The following is a 16,777-nucleotide window of genomic DNA, read 5'->3' on the forward strand; positions in this document are numbered from 1 at the left end:
CAGAGAAGAAGGCATATAAAACACCATGCCCAGGACATAGTAGGAGCTCAATAAATGATAGAACTTCCAGAGGCATCTGCTTCCCTGTAGGGCTTTTAAAATATGTCCACAAATTCACACTCCCCCCTTTGTGTAGGCTGAACTTAGTGACTCACTCCTAAGGACTAGAATAAGGCAGAAATATAGGTGTAAGACTCTGAGATCAGGTCCTCCAGATCAGTGTGACTTTCTCCCTTTTTCTCTCCTGGGGAAGAAAACTGTCAAGCTTCGAGTACCCTATAGTCAGGCACACATGTCCAGGAATTGAAGCCACTGGCTAACAGTCAGCAAGGGACTAAGGTCTGCCAACAAACACAAGTGAAGTTGGAAATGGACCCGCCAGTCCAATGGGGCCTTTGGATGCTCACAGCTATGACTGACAGCTCAACCACAACCTCACAGGAGACCCTGAGTCAGAACCACCCAGCCAAGCTGCTCCCAGGATTCCAGACCCATGGAAACTGTGTGAAATAATAAATGGTTGTTGCTTTAAGCTGCTACGTTTTGGGGTAATTTGTTATGCAGCAACAGATAGCTTATACATTAACCAACAAGAGGAAGATCTGCTAACACTTTAAAAATAATTAAAGGTAAGGGAATTTTAAAAGTTTGTAGCTCTCCTCAAAATAACTGAACAGAGCTGGTGTCAAATCTGGGGTTAGGAATCACTGCTGCAGAAGTTGGCAGTCTAAGGAATGCGTAATTATTCAGTGGCAAAGGAAGGTTTCACTTTAATGGAAAAAAAATTTAAATCTCTTTCCTCTGGGATCTAAAACCACACAAATGGTGTGCCATCTTCATAGAACTTCAGTCTCCACACTGGTGCTAATGCAGGGATATATGGTTGTTTCCGGTTCAGCATTTCACCCTCAAACCTTCTGGCAGACTGACATGTTTGGGACTTTTTTTCCCAGCAAGCAGGAAACTAAGAGCTTATCCTCAGATCTTTTGCCAACTTCTAATCCAGGGTCCACAGAGCCAGACAGAGGTCATGACATTGATGGCTTTTGTCTTGCTCAGAGCTCCAGGACCTGCCCTGTCCAGGCTTCCAGGGAGGTGGAAGAGGAAATGCCCTCTCATGCCTCCCAGCTGGTTCTCTGCTGATATCACCCCACTCGCCATCTGGTCTCTTCTCCCTGCTATGCACACAGCTTGGTCGGAGAAGTAGAAACTTTCTGAGCGATTCAGCATTTTTTCCCTTTATTTTTACAAACCAGGAGGCATGAAGAGAATAGAGGACACTAGCTGGTATGCAATATCATGGTGCTTGTCCCATATAGAAATCAATGCACAGAAAATCGAAGGGGATATTTGGCAAGAGCCCAATAGATTCTGTGCATATTAGAAAAAAACACAGCCATTCAAATCTATTGAGACTATTGGGTATGAGTTTAAATATGGAGGATAACCAAAAATCCAGCCCCAGTGGTAAATAATTCTGCTTTCTCTTTCTGCGGAATACATTCAAGACAATAAATTTTAAAAATCAAAACTCTGAAGCAACCTAGATGAGCTTTGTTCGAATGAATTTTAAATAGTTTTCCTTATAAAGCAGCAGGTCGCAAAAGCTCCACCAAGCACCTCATAAATACATTGTCTAAAATAGAAAATCACTAATGGACCTCTCTCAAAACAGGTTGGTCAATTAGGAGGTTTTGAATGACCACCAAATCTTATTTAGTAGCGATAACTAGAATTGGGTAGATACAGGCATTGTCATATACAATGACCAATGTACACAAATATAGGTTGGATCTAACACACTCTTAAGTGGGTACGTGCATGCACACGCACACACACCGTATTTCTAGGGGTAAATCAGGATTGTACACAATCTCCCCTAAATATAGTTGCACCAATTCCTTTGCCTCTTCCCAATACCCCTCAGTCCCACCAGCAAGTTAAAGAGGTGGAGTAATTGGGCTGAGGAAATCTTCTTCCCTGCCCACGGGAGGGGCCATGGTAAAATAGTATAGCGGCTATTGTTCTGAAAAGGTGAGAATCTGATTTAAGATACAGGCTTTCTGCCCAGATAAAGGCAATTATTCTTACAATTTCTGAACACAATTTCAGTGAGCCCTGAAGCCCAAAGTTAGGAATTCCTTTCTTAAAAGGGGAAATATGAGACAAAAATTTGTCTTATTTGTCTTTATCTCACACACACCAAGGCATTTAAAAGTAGAGTAAAGAAAACATTACCGGGAAACGGACTTGGCCCAGTGGTTAGGGCGTCCGTTTACCACATGGGAGGTCCGCGGTTCAAACCCCGGGCCTCCTTGACCCGTGTGGAGCTGGCCATGCGCAGTGCTGATGCGCGCAAGGAGTGCCCTGCCACGTGTCCCCCGCGTAGGGGAGCCCCTCGCACAAGGAGTGCGCCCGTAAGGAGAGCCACCCAACGCCACGGCCACTTCCCGTACCGCTGACGACAACAGAAGCGGACAAAAGAAACAAGACGTCAGCAAATAGACACAGAGAACAGACCCCCGGGGGAGGGGGGGAATTAAATTAAATTAAATTAATCTTTAAAAAAAAAGCATTACCAATGGTCCCAGAGAAAAAGACATTTTCTGACTCAGTGCTTTTGTCCACACAGGATTATTTTTACCTGTTTCCCTAGTACCAAAAAACAGGAGATTAACTATAAACTATTTCAGGGGTGGGCATGTAAAAATGTTAGGAAATTACTAAACCCATGCAAGCAATTTTCCCCTAAGAGCAAAAGCAAAGAAGAAATAAAACATTGTGTCAGGATGCCACCTAAAAACATTTCTCAAATCTTAAAATATATGTTCCCTTCCCAGAGAAACCTGGCCCCGATGCCTTTATAAATCAGACTCTCCTCTTGGAAGTCTTGGATGGTCAAGTTTGCCTTCTCTGAAATCGAGCTCTTTAAAGTTTCCTCACATGCCCCATGCTGTGAAGTGACACAGTTCCAGCAGCGTCCCACAGCTTCTGAATGTCCTTTGCTAAGGGAATCATCTTAGTTCCCACCGTATACAAAGCATTTTCTTTCACCCTGGACGTCCTGCCTCATGGATCTTGGAGAGAGGGCTTTTCTTTTTTTTTTTTTCTTTTTTCTTTTTCTTTCTTGCTTTTTTTTTTTAATGGAAGCAAGGGAGGGACCTTACAATAAAAGTAACATGCAAGAGGGCAGCACATGTAAAGTGCCCGTGATACAGAGGCATTTCCCCAGGTGCCCAATTATTCTTATAAAATAGGATAGTCATTCCAAATGCCTTAAGAACAGACATTTCTTCACATCCATGAAGTATGTTTTTCAGAGTAACTGAAAACTAAGCTAATACCTGATGATAAACCAGTCTCTTTGGAAGGCATAATCCTTCTTCTTGGCCAAAGAGGCACTGTGCATTAGGGATGGCAAATAAATTTCATTTCACACAGTAATCCCAATTGGCTGGTGGTCTATACGTAAAGTGATGTATTAAGGATTCTAAGGAAGCGTCTCTGATGAAAGGAAGCAGGGAATTGATTATCAATGTCTGCCACGTGTACAGCATAGGGAGTATTGTCACATGCCTCACGCTTCTGTTTTGTTTTGTTTTTTCAATTTTAATTTATGTAGAGCATTACTGAGCCCTGAATGAAAATGCCCTAGTGGAAAAAACCCTGTATAATATATAAGCTGGGAAGTACTTGAGAACATAATTTTTTATAAGTCAGTTTTGCTAGGTAATTTTTCACAGACATTTCTAAACTACTTTAAAAGACAAAGTGCTGGGGAATGCAGCTGTGATCTGAATAGATTGTGAGCATGGCTTAAGTACACCATCTTGTTTCTTCCTCAACTGGCATCTGTGGCCAGAGACAACCCATGGGCTCCACTCTCGGGTAGAGGCTAAACGGGCGCCCCTGAGCCTGGGCAGTTGGATGCAAAAAGGCTGACCTCCCCATCATTTTCTCCCCTTGGCTCCATACCTCTGGTGTTACAAACTCTGTTTAAATCAGTGGTTCTCAAGTGGGGGTGATGTTGCCCACCCCCCCCGAGCACTGCCGCCAATCCCCAATGCTGCAGAGTCCAGAGACATTTGTGGATTTACAGCTAGAGAAGGGATGCTTCTGGCATCTAAAGGGATGCTGCTAAACATCCTACAATGTACAGAAAGAATGATCTGGTCCAAAGTGTTAGGCGTGTAATAATGTTGAGGTTAAAACCCTGTGTTCTATGGTCTCTGCTGTTCAAAACACACCACCCTGGGGCAGGGCTTTGAATGCTAATCCTGCAACCCAACCACAGAGCAGGACACCCTATGCAAAGCACTTGATTACTTGACTTCTCTCCACCTCCATGTCTTCATCTCTGAAGTAGAAGGATAAGAACCGTGTTGACTCTTCAGGGTTCCCTGAGGACAGTATGGAAAAATGGATTTAAAGCACTCGACAAAATACTGGAAAGAAGGAAATTAATATTATTAAAGGCAACAAAAACAAGGCCCGGGAAATATCCAAATGGGTAAACAATGTCAGATGGCCATGCGCCAGGCGCCATGACTGCCAAATCAGAACCTGAATATGGTGCGGTTTCATCTGGTTCTAAACTCCATTTTCCCTCCAAGATGTAAGGGCACACGTTAAGGAAAATTTCAATTTTCACATCTATAAAAGGCTCATCTCCTCTGACTGAGCAATTTCACTTCTAGGAGGTTTTCCTACAGATGAACTTAGAGGTGTGAGAAATGGGGGCGGTCAAGGATATTCAATGAAGAACTTTAATATCAAAATATTAAAACAACTGAAATACCCACCAAGTGGAGGCCAATTAGATAACATGGAGTATAAACATAAACAATGGAATATTACATATCGATTAACAAAAGTGGAGGGAGATACAGGTAGGTACTGATATGAAATAATCACTAAAATACATCGTTAAGAGAAAACACAGAGTGGAAACCTTGCTCATTGCACCTTGTTTATGTAGAAATGTCAGTCTAAACATGGCTATGTGTATAATAGATCTATGAAAGGCTACACAAGAAATTATCAGAGTTGTTTCTTTGAACTAGGAGGCAAATGGGAGGGAAACGTACTTTTCTCTGCATACTTTTATTGTGTCATAATAATGTAGACGATCAAAAATAAATTTAAAGTGGAGCATCGAATATGCTTTCTTAAATACATCATCTCCCGCCTAGAAACTAACCTGCTTCATTTGCACTTGACTTTTGCAAATGCTGGCAAACCACCCCTTGCTTAAAATGAATAATTTTAAATACTGTGGTTGAATCTTTTTCTGTATCTACATCCTCAATTTTTAAACTAAACAATATCTGCAGAGGAGCTGACTATTAGCACAGTTTGTTGTTCTCATGACAACAATGAAAACTGCAAGAGGTTCTTATAACTCAGACAACAAATTATATGGCTCCATCCAACCTTTTTCCCCTTTTGCAAACTCCAGCTTTCAAATAAATAGCTGCATCAATTAGCAAAGCCAGTTGGTTCTTAGAAGCTGAGCTGTATCTGGGCTATTATTAGTTTCCAAACAATGGCTTGGCGAGAAGAAGAAGAAGAAGAAAAAAAACACTTATGCTAGGCTTTGATTTTTGAACCACTACTCTAGGAAAAGGAAAATCATATTACACAGTTAAGATAATTTAGAGGATTCATCTTATGAAATGAGCTTTATTGGTCTCCCCAAAAAACCTAAAATATGTCGTTTCATGGTCTCTTAATTGACAGTAGGAGAATATGCTTGTGATTTTACTGCTGAAAATAATTAACGTTGCTTTTAAAAAGTTAAAAGGAAAAAAAAAATCAAATGGCAAGGATACACTGACATCTGCTGGCATTTCATAAACTTTTTTTGAAACAAGCATTTGTTCCAGAAAGTGCTTTCCATCTATTCTTGTGCACTGAGGCACATTTGTGGCCTACCAAATTAATATTCCCCAGGATGCTCTCCAAAATTATGTGAAGAGAAGATCATCAAGGAATGAAAGCTCAAGAGCCTATTTCTCCCTGGAATAGATTCCCTCCCTTCCTTCAGCAAAGCAATCTGGAGCTTTATGGAATTAATAATTTTACTTATTTTTAATAAGTAGGGGAGTGGGGCTCAAGGAAAATTAAAATCTGTGAGCTGTTTCCCCTGATTTTATTTCTGTAAATGGTAATGCCACCAATCCTTGTCTCAAAATGGTAACTAAATAAGGAACACAGATCTACAAAACACTACTTATGCTAGAAGAACAAGGTAAACGAAACCAAGTATCCCCTTCTCCAAGACTGGACCTAAAGGGGCAGCAGAACTGAAAAAAAAACATGAATAAAAAGTGAAGGCATCTCAAACGTAAGCTTTTAAGAAGAGGCAAAAGGGTCACTCAAATGAGTACATAAAAGGCTTGAAAACAGACTCCAAAATGCTGTAACCTCAAAAGCATTTCCCGGAATTTATTTTAACCTCTGATAAAGGCAGAAAGGGGACAGTCAAGATGGGGTGTGGGGTGAAGAGAGAACTCCATTGTTCCCATTTGACTTAGGGATATGAGAAAGATGTGTTCATAAATAAGGGCAGAAAAATAAGATGAGTCAGTGGGGAGGGTAACATGCAAAACTCATGCTCTCAAATCCTATACAGTGCCAAAAATTGCACCATAAACTCAGCTCTGTGCTTCCTAGCAGGCTTTGCAAAAAGGGAACACAATCAGTTATTCCAAATAAAGTGTTTGGAAGGTAAATAACAATTAGTACTTCAGCCAAGGACCAACTCGTTTTAATCCTGAGACCATCAAGCCTGTAGTACAAACCGACAGAGTTCTCAGCAGTGTCTCCATACAAGTACAGCAGAGTGAGTTCTTCAGAGGCTGCTTCTCTTTTTCAGATCCCCTTATTTGGTTTCAATAGCAATGTTTCTTTTTATTTCATGTTTTAGACTCAGCTATACTCTCTCCAATTTTCATCCAAGCCTATTTTTTCCTGTGTATATATACACACATATACATGCCTCTATATATGTGTGTTTATATGTGTGTGTATCTACATATTTTTTAAACAGGGGGTCATTTAATCTCTCATAAGCTGACAGCAAGAAATCACAGTTCAGTAGAATTGATTTTATGGAGAGGGAAGGATGGTTCCTTGTCCTTATCATATACTCGGGTATTTTAAGCTCACGCAGACATACAAGTCTCATTAGCAAAATGATTAATGTCACTAGAAAACGAAATATCTTTCAGCAAACCTCAGGCACACTGAAAATGAACCTCTTGTATCGATGAATCTTGAAGTACATGGTGTACAACCCTTGTCTGAATATTAGAAGGCAAATAAATGGATGAGGGACTACTTTGAGCAGCCTATGGGATAGCTGTTTGCCTGCACTCTGGAATAGCAATCCTTAGGGAAGCAGCAGAATCACTGTCTTAGGGAGGTAGAGACTCAGAGAGGTATGATGACTTGTCTGAGGTCACACAACTAGCAAGGTTTGGGGATTTTTTTGTTTGTTTTTGTATGTGTGTGTTTTCTCATTTTATTAGCTACAGTAGAGGCCCTAGAGCTGCCTCAGTGCCTCCCCAGCCCTCCCGCCATGGGGCCAGGCCTTCTCAGGAGCCGCTGCCTTTGCTGCCTGAGCCCGCTGAACTCCTGCGGCAGCCAGGCAAGCCTCTCCCTCTGCTGCTCTGACTGCACTCGAGGTCCGGAGCTGGGATGCGTATTGTTTGATTTCAGCTGTACTGAAGTCCAGGCTCTAACCCACCATGGCCTAGGCCTCCCCCAACTCCTGTTTGAGCAGCACGGGACCCAGAAATTTAGAGACCATGCTACATTATCCAGCAGGGCCAGTTCTTCCACCACGGTGTGATTTTCTGTTCCTTGTGCCTCCAGCTTCTGCCACCCTAGGTGGACTTACTCAAGTCCTTTGCAGTGGCTGCTCTTTCTCCACTTCTCCCTGGAGCTTCTTCCGGATTGGCACGGCCAAGGTGGGCGTGCTGAGCCTCAAAGCCCGTGTTCTCCCACCTCTGGCTCTCCTGGAGTCTGGTCTTAGGCTTTCCTGACTCCCAAGTTACTCCCGTAGCTTGGTCCAGTGTGTCATCCCTTTGAAAAGCAGGACATTTTCTCCTTATTCCACCAGCATCCTGCCTGTTATCACCCAGCCGTTCCCTCCCTGGGACAGAGAAACGCTCCCATGAAACAGTTTCAACAATGCTCTTTATTCTCTTAGGGAAAAGGTCTGAAATCCCCCAACTTGTGAAACCAAGAACCATTTTCCATGCCTTTGGGAATCCCTGGCTGCACAGGCTCCACCATCTCATCAGCCCTTGCGAACAGCAGCAGCATGCACCAGACCCAGGCTTCTAAGGGTCTGATTACGTGGCAGTGCCCCATGCCAGGGGCCAGCCTTCCCTTCTTAGACACCCAAGAAGAAATGGCTCATGCACAGAAGGCCTCTTTGAGACACTCAGTCTAGAAGGCAAGTAATGACCCCCAGGTCAAGATGGGAGCTCTGTCCGGAGGGAAACAGACTGAGCTAGCACCACTGGGATCTGGTCAGGGCCAGCGGTACTGAATCAGCCATTGCGAGGCTCTGCTCTGTCACTTTTCATAACGAGTCTAATAAATTAGTGCTTCTCTCTGCCAATCAATCAGAGCCTGTGCATATGGCCGCTGTCAGCAGTCCTCTGCAGGCGGAATTCCGTATAGCGACCCAAGCCTGTCAACAACCTCAACTACACACATGCAGCTATGCTGGGTTCTTCCCCCTTCACCCTCAATTCATCATCTTGGGCATAGTCAACATTTTTAAAAATGCAGGAATCACATTCTGGGACCAGTCTGCTGCCTAGAGGAATTCTGAAATTCTAGCCCCCTGAGAATCATGATATCCTTACTACTGAATGATAATAATTATCATATCATCATAGCAAGTACCACTACTCCTAAAAATACTTAAGGCACGTCATGTGCCAGGAATTTTGCTAAAATGATTTACAAGACAGGTTCATTTCATCATTGAATTGAGTCTGCATGTAGGGGTAACGATAGGGGGAGATTGAGACACAGAAGTGTTAGGTAAAACCAAATTATGGAGCTGGAATGTGACAGAGCTGGGATTTGAACATGGTTGGTCTGATTCTAAAATTCTAGCCTTTGCACTGCATTGCCCCTACCTCCCTAGAGTCTTAATGCACCCTCTGCTACACACCTTCGCACCCAACAGGCCCTTGCGGAGCAGAGGAGATAAGCAAAGAACCCCAGAAGCAGCTGTTGGAGTATGCAAAATGGCTTTGTCACTTAGTCTTTGGGCCTCAATTCCCCCAACTGTAAAATGGGATAATAAAGAGTTTATGGTGAAGGGTCAAGGAAATGATACATATGATGCATTCTTCCCTGTGCCCTATCAAGAAGGAGCTTGCAATAAGTGCTATCTATTAGGGTGCTGGTGATAATGCAAAGAAAACAATGCTGAACACCCAAGTCCATATCCTTATGTAAGGGTATATTCTTGGCTCACAGAAAATAGATATCTAGAAGAATGACAGACCTAGCATCGAGCAAGGTGATTGCACAGTTGATCTATTATGCCAGCAAAGGTCTAATTTTGCTCTCAGAAAAAATGAAAAGGGAAGCTGATTCAGATTATGATGATTAGAAGGAGTGAGCAGCAGTTTGCATACTGCACCCTGAGTGGTTTTCAGAAAAGCTCTAGCCTTGAGTGTAGGATGCCCAAGAACTGCCTGTAGCGACTCAAATGCCCCCCCTAAATGTCACAGATACACTATGAACCTGGGGACAGGAAAGCTGCCCTGGGAAACCCAGAACCTGAAGACTCTGAGGAGAGACAAGAGCTAGTTTGCCCCAGGGCAGACCTCCCAGGCAGGCCACTCTAATGCAATGATAAATGTTGTGGCCAATAGAAACAGGTGCCCTGCCTTCCTCTTGTGCCTCTGAAAGACTCAGTGTCACTTCTCAGAGTAACTCAAGCTACACTGCAAAATCCTCTTCACTATTGTACTGCATTGCTTCCTATCTCATTATAAAAGCATCTTAAGAGGCACTGTGTGCAGTGGGTAGTGTCAGTGGCTATGGATGCAGACTGGGTTAAAAGCCTTGTGTGTCTTCACACAAACTGCATAAGCCCTGCTTATACTACTTATCTGAAAAATGGGGATACCAAAGAATCAAGCGGAAAGTATGGTAGAAACATCAAATAACTTGTTATTTCTGTAATAAGCATCCACTCTGGGCCAAGCACTGTGCTAGTTGCTAGGAATGCTATGACATCTAAACCAAGTGCGTGGCTTGCAAGGAGTATACCATTAGTGGGGTAGGAGAAAGAGCATAAAACAGAGAATCACTCAAGTAAGTATAAACACCTGGCATAAGAATGTGTGTGTATGTTTTGGGGCGGCGGGGGGTGGGGGAAAGATTATGCATTCTGAGAGACAGCATGTGTTTCCCTGAGCAAGGGACCTTTGACTTGTAATCTAGAGGATCAGTAAGGGATGAACAGGTGGGAGAGAGAAGCACATGCCAGAGCACAGAGCAGTGCACAGTAAAGTAGGTAAAGAGCTTAGCACAGCCTGTGATGGGTAGAAAGTTCCTCATCCATGTGAGCCTATCTCCATAGTGTACATACCAGTCAATGACAGGGTCCTGGGGCTACTGATAAAAAAAACAGTTCAGGGGGCAAATGTGAAAGGAAAGTTGAGTTGTCCAGATGTCCCAAGCCTCCATCAAATCCAACGTCCTCCTTCCAAGTCCACGGAATCCTCTGAAGATGGTTTTCATCTGCCACCGCTCTCACAAAACAACTCACATCATCCTGTCCATATCCATCACCACACTGGCCCACACCTATGTGGTCACACAATATTCTGTAGAGGAACCTACTGGACAGATGATAGATAAAAGGATCTGTTTCTCTCTAACCCTGCCTCTTAAGGGACCCTTAGCTGGACAGGTTAGCTAAATAGGATAATGTATACAGATGACTTCCCTCCACATACAAGAATTACTAGGAGACACGAAGTTCTTTTTTCCCATCTCTCTACTTGAAGGGAAGATGTCGATCTAAGCCCCCAGAGGAGGGAATAAAATAAAGTTTAGTTCCTTAGATGATATAGGATTTCCTTTTCCAGATGCCAGGAAGCCTACAGCCCAAAGTTGGTTTCTGTGGAGATGAAGCAGAAGTTTGACAAGAAAGCGAGCTGACCTGGACGGCATGTTTGTTTCTTTACTCTTCTCAAAAGCATCCAGCAGTATTTCCAACTCAGGTTAAGGTTAAAACCATAAATACAGGATGTCATTCCCCTGCACAAAACCATTCAATGATTTCTCATTGGAATAGTATCCAAACGCCTTACTCTTTTTCAAACCCCTATATGATCCCTACAAATTCATCACTCGTCCAGCTGCCTGGCCTTTGCACATGCTGTCCTTTCTCTGAAACACTCTTCGTGCCCATGACTACTCTAGAATGGAAGCTCCATGAGGCTAGGGATGCGCGTGTGTATCGATCACTGTGTATACCAAGTGCCTTGAACAGTGCACGGCACATAGGAAGTGTTCAAAAAATATCCCTTGGATGAGTGCATAGATTGACACAGCTTCTTTTCACTTAGGTCTCAGGTCAAATATCTCCTCTTTGGAAAGGCCCTCCAAGTCATTCTCCATCACTTTAAAACATTTTATTTTTGTAATTTTTCATGATCCTCACAAAAGTGTATCTCCAAACGCTATTTGTCTAGTTTCCTTCACTGCAAAAGAAGCTACGAGAAGCTAGGTTCTTGCCTGCCTCCTTCACTGAGCCCAGCACCTGACACATGGTATGTTCTGAATGAATATTTATTGCATGAGCCATCCCTTCCCCCAAGACAGACACAGCCATCTGTGTTAGCAGGCAACAGCCACCCACTTCTCTTGTAGCTAGTGACCAATGACAAACCAATGATAATTAGGTGCCCAGAGCAACTATGGGTACAAAATTTAAGGGTGCTTGGCTCCCCAGCTGACTCCATGTGTTGTTTTTCATAATCACCACCAGATTTTACAAATCTGGTCTCATCATGTCCACTGCGAACTTGTCTGAAAGTGCTGAGTCCCCCTCATTTTGCAGCATCATCACCGATTCTCTAATTAAAGTTTTAATATTTATACCTGAGCCTTGAGGCAATGTTTTAAATAATGGAAGTAGGCATTGGGGAGATCATCAAAACTTCTTTAAAAGCATCATCTCCAGGTTTGAGGTCTTCAGCACAACAAAGTTTTGTCCTAGGCAACATGGGAGAATGTGAGCAAGGCAAATTGCTGGGCAATTTTAGGGAAGCCAGCTGGTGTTAACTGGTGGCATGTTCCCTGAATAATGCCCATACTGGGTTGCACAGGCAGGACTCACTGCCAGCCTGCAAAGCAAATGTCCTAAGATTTCAATAGTTTTCTTACATGCCACTGGAAAATTGCTGCATCCCCCAAGTATTTTCTGTGTCAAATACAATTTCCCTCTTGAGATGTGTTCATTATTCCACAATCAGCTTAAAGAATGCATATAAAATGGCCTAATTTTTGGAAAGGTGAAATGTCAGGCACATTTATACAGGGCAGACTCAGTTTTCTGGATGCAAAGCATAATGCTATAGCTTGAGGTGAAGAGACTAGATTTGTAAAAAGCGTAACAACAAAAAAAATACCCTTAGCATCCTCCTGTGGACATCTGAAAGACCTGTGCTCAGACCTTATCAGAGAAGGTTTAAAAAAAAAAAAAAAAGAAGCATCAATTATTAGGAAGAGAAAATAGGACAGGGCAGAGTAGATCAATTCCAGGTGGAGAAATTTGCGCAGATCCATGCCTTGGCTTGATTTCTGAGTGAAAAACATAAGATGGTGTGAAAGACAGCGTGTTCCGAGGAGAGCAAGATTTCCTAGGGTGATGCTGTCATCCCAGGAGGCCAAGAGACACAGGCCTTCCAGGTGATCAGAAGAAATGCACAGTTGCTGCAAAAACTGAATTTCAGGATATATGGTGCCTTTAGAGATGGTCAGCCAAGAGCCATTGCCACCAACCTATGGCCCTTCAGCCTGTCCCCGACCCCCCTTATAACATGAAGAGGGGGGAACGGGGGGTGGGTCGGCTCTAGTCTAGAGAGACCTGAGGCTCCATTGAGCAACTTCCCTTTATGGTGAACTCCTTTTTGTTTCCATATGAAATTTTCATCAGTTGTTGTTTGAAAGAAAATGTGCATGCACGTACAGGGGGAGCTACCTGCCTTTTCTACCCTTCCAGGTATCAGAAAGGCTCAAAACTTAAAGCCCGACACACACACAAAAAGATAAGAATAATAACTTTATTCAGGCAAGTACCATGTGCGAGACCCTAAGCATTCACTGCTTTATTTTAATTCTCTTTAAATCTGAAACCAGGACTATTCCTGAAACCCTCGTTTTATAGGTGATCCAACGGTGGCTCAGGAAGATTAAACAACTTGCCGAAGGTCATACAGCTGGCAAGTGGCAACTCAGGATTTGAACCCAGGTCACTAGATGCCAGAGCCCAGTGCTCCTCTGGGCCAGTAATGGTGCCCTGAACAATAGTAAGGGATGATGCCCATTTCTTCCCAACGAAATTCAACCCTAAGATAACCCAGGGCAAAGCAGTGCATTCTGATGGACTCAGTGCCTCCCAGATGAGTCAAGAGCAGGCCCATTTGGGGCCAGACCTATTGTCAGCCCACCTTTGCACTTAGTAGGCCCAGGTATTTTTTTTCTAAATAAATAAGATCTTGGTCAAAAGTAAACCTGCCAGTGGCTCCTCCAGTTGGGCCCTCTTTGGTCGCTTAAAGTGAAAGGATATAGACCCTTTTTTTTATTTTCAAGTAGGATAAATAGGGGGAGGGGGGAGAGGAAGAAGGAGCTAGGCAGGAAAAGGAGAGGAGCAGGCTGGGGCTTCCTAAACCGGGGCAGAAAAGCCCTCTTTGAGCACTAGAGGTAAAATAATAATAAAATGAGTAATAATGATGGAAACCCTAAGTTACTGTACACCATGTTTCAGCTCAGACAAAGCTATTCCATCACACCTCCCCCATTTCTTTCCAGGTTCCCCAGTTCGACTGAGAAGACCCGGTGGTTGCCGGTCAACATCCCCCGCTGGATGCAAATTTCCAAGCACGTGCAGCCCTGTCCCAGGTGCTCCTAGCAGGCAGGCACACCCAGGTTCTCGGCCGCCAAGAGCCAGCAGCCCCCATCCTCTGGCGGCAGGAAACGTTGGTGGCTCCTGGACCGGCACAAGATTGGGATATCCCCTCCCTTCCCGCGGGCAGCTCGCTTGACACCAGGTCACGTCACCGGAGCTGGCGCCTCGGAGGAGGCTGCAGGCGCATCCAGGCCGGGTGGTCGCCTGGGTACGGAGGAAATGCGAGCCGCGCCCTGCTGGCCTCGCCCTGGTCTCCATACCTGGACCACAGGGAGATCGGAGCGGACCAGGGCCACCGCGGCCTGCGTGCTCACGCAGCGTGGGGACCGGACACTGCCTGGGTTTCCTCTCCTGGAGAGAAGGTGCTCCAAAACGCCGAAGGAATCTGCGAGCGCAGCAGGAGTTTCCAAGTTCCGAGTTTCCGGGAAGCCCCCTCCCCCCCCACCGGTCCTGGCGCCCCCGAGCTCGGACACAGCATCTGGGGGCATATATCCTGGTGCCAAAAAAAAACAATCTCTCTCCCCCCAGGCCAGGGACCCTCCTCCTCCCCGCCACCCGCCCACAAGGGGGTCGGCGCTTCTAAACGCTCTCCCTGCCCACCCAAGTGCCTCTTCCCTCAGATTTGGCAAAGGGCGGTAGAGAAATGAGCGACCCGGGGAGCGCCGAGTGCACCTTCCCGGCGGCCAGGGCGACTAACCGAAGTGCGCAGGCAGGTCCCCGCCGCTCCCTGCACCTGCGACTCGCTCCCAGAGGGACGGACGAGTCGGCCTGGGCGCTTCCGAGGAGGGCTCTCTGGCCAGGAAGGGTGTGTTTCTGGTGGCGACACGCGGGGGGCTCACGGTCTCCGTCCTGTGGTCGGTCGCACCAGGAGATCCCTTCACACACACTGAAAAAGTTCCCAGTCTGGCGCTCCCTGACTCGCGCTGGGAGGCGGCCAGCTCTCGGGGTGCTAGCTGTTTCCTCCGTGGGACCCTTCGGGCCAGGTCAGGGGCGAGGTGTGCAGAGCAGAGGCAGTGACTCCGCCTGGACTTACCTAAGACTGTCGGGGAGAAGTCTCCTGTCGCCGTCTCCTCGACCCCGGACCCCCTAAATTCCGTGCGCTCTCTGCACCCGCAGCCACACTCACCATGAGCTGGAGGCAGCAAATGGGGGTGCTGGCTTCTCCCACTCTGTCCTCAACTTCGCGGGCAGGTCAGGCCCGCCCTGGCGCCCCTGCCTGGGCGCAGCAGGGCGCAGCGCAAGTCCGGACACCCCGGGGCCCCGACGGCCACCAGGAGCAGGTCTGGAGCGCACACGATTCCTCAATTCTGGGGCGCCAGGTCTGCTCCTCCTCCCTCTGCCTGGGTTGGAGGCTTGAAGTTCTCTTGCTCCGGACGCCGGGGCGGGGCGCACGGCTGCCCCTCCAGATGTGGGGTGCCCTGCTCGCACTTCCTTCTTCTCCAGTCCCGGGGGTGTACCCGTGGCGTGGGTCCGGCAGCCCCCGCCTCCTTTGCCGATCCCGGCACCGGCCGAGCGCCCCCCGCCCCACTGCAGGTGCAGCCGGGGGGCCTGGGGGAAAGGGGAGGAATTCCCCTCCTCAAGTTCGGGTTTCCCCAACCCGCGCGGACCCCGGGCCGTCAGCCTCCGCCGCGGCCGCGATCACCACTTCAGGGCAGCGCAGCCTGCTCCACGGGCTCCAGCCGGAGGGGGCGGCGGAGGCGGCAGCGCGGCTCGCACGGGGACTGGAAAGGAGGTGACCTTCAAACCCCGCGCTCAGGGAGAAGGCGAGGACTGGGGTGGGGGGTGGAGCGCCGTGCACCCCGCCGGCCCGCGACGGCGCTGGCAGGCGGGCGGACGCGAGTGAAGAGCTCGTTAAGGTAGAGATTCGAAAATAAACAAAGGCGAGCGAGCGAGCAAATGTGTGCGCGTGTATGTGTGTGCGCGCGCCCGTGTGCGTGTGAGGGTTTTTGTGCGCGCGACAGGCGGCGAGCAGCCCCGGCTGCCGAGCCAAAAATAATCCGGTGCGCCAGGGAGCGCCCCCTCCCCCGTGCGTTCGCCAGCACCGCCTGCCGCGGTCACGCAGGCAGCCCCGGAATCCAGGGGACAGCAGGCGCCACGCGCCCCCTGGGCGTGGGTCTTCTCGCCTCCAGTGGGGATGGGGTGAGAGTGGGCAGAGAGAGCAATGGACCAGATCTTTTGCCCCCTGGTCCCGAAGTGGGCTCCCTCACCTTGAGCAGGAGCGCCCCCTCCTCCAGCCCCTTTGAAGGGGAAGTTTCAAATCTCGCTGGGGAAAAGTTAGCAGAAGAGGTCAGGCAGGGACGGGGCCCCATCCGCGTTCCAAAAAGTTAGCCAGGCCCGATGCTGGGAGCGGGTGCCAGATCCCTGCCCGCTAGCCTGGACTTCCCCCGCCCTGCCCTGGCGCTGGCCTCCTGGTCCTGCTCTGGGCACTGACTCTGGAGACTGTTCTCTTTGCTGTTGCCTCGGAGCCAGAAGCCTTTGTGACCCCTTAATAAGCACTGCCACTTAATAAGCACTTACTTCACGGCAGGTGCGGTTTTAAGCACTTTATATGGATTATCTGGTTGACTCTTCAACAACTGATGTAGGCTTATCCATTTT

The 16,777-nt window shown here is 46.9% G+C and overlaps 1 protein-coding gene across 31 annotated transcripts in view; it reads right to left on the bottom strand.

Moving 5' to 3' along the window:
• The window catches only part of RBFOX1 (RNA binding fox-1 homolog 1), a 1,470,157-nt gene extending 1,453,882 nt beyond the window's left edge, over positions 1–16,275 (bottom strand). For 13 of the 31 annotated variants that reach the window (XM_071211377.1, XM_071211385.1, XM_071211392.1 and 10 more), the window contains exon 1: positions 15,306–16,111. In XM_071211377.1, the coding sequence (XP_071067478.1) occupies positions 15,306–15,308 (3 nt within the window). In that variant the 5' untranslated portion in view covers positions 15,309–16,111. Of the gene's footprint in view, positions 1–14,876 lie in introns of all 31 variants that reach the window. The other 18 variants (XM_071211391.1, XM_071211400.1, XM_071211402.1 and 15 more) reach the window with 8 other exon arrangements.
• Positions 16,276–16,777: the final 502 nt, after the last annotated feature.

Source organism: Dasypus novemcinctus, chromosome 23, assembly GCF_030445035.2.
Source record: "Dasypus novemcinctus isolate mDasNov1 chromosome 23, mDasNov1.1.hap2, whole genome shotgun sequence".
NCBI lineage: Eukaryota > Metazoa > Chordata > Mammalia > Cingulata > Dasypodidae > Dasypus > Dasypus novemcinctus.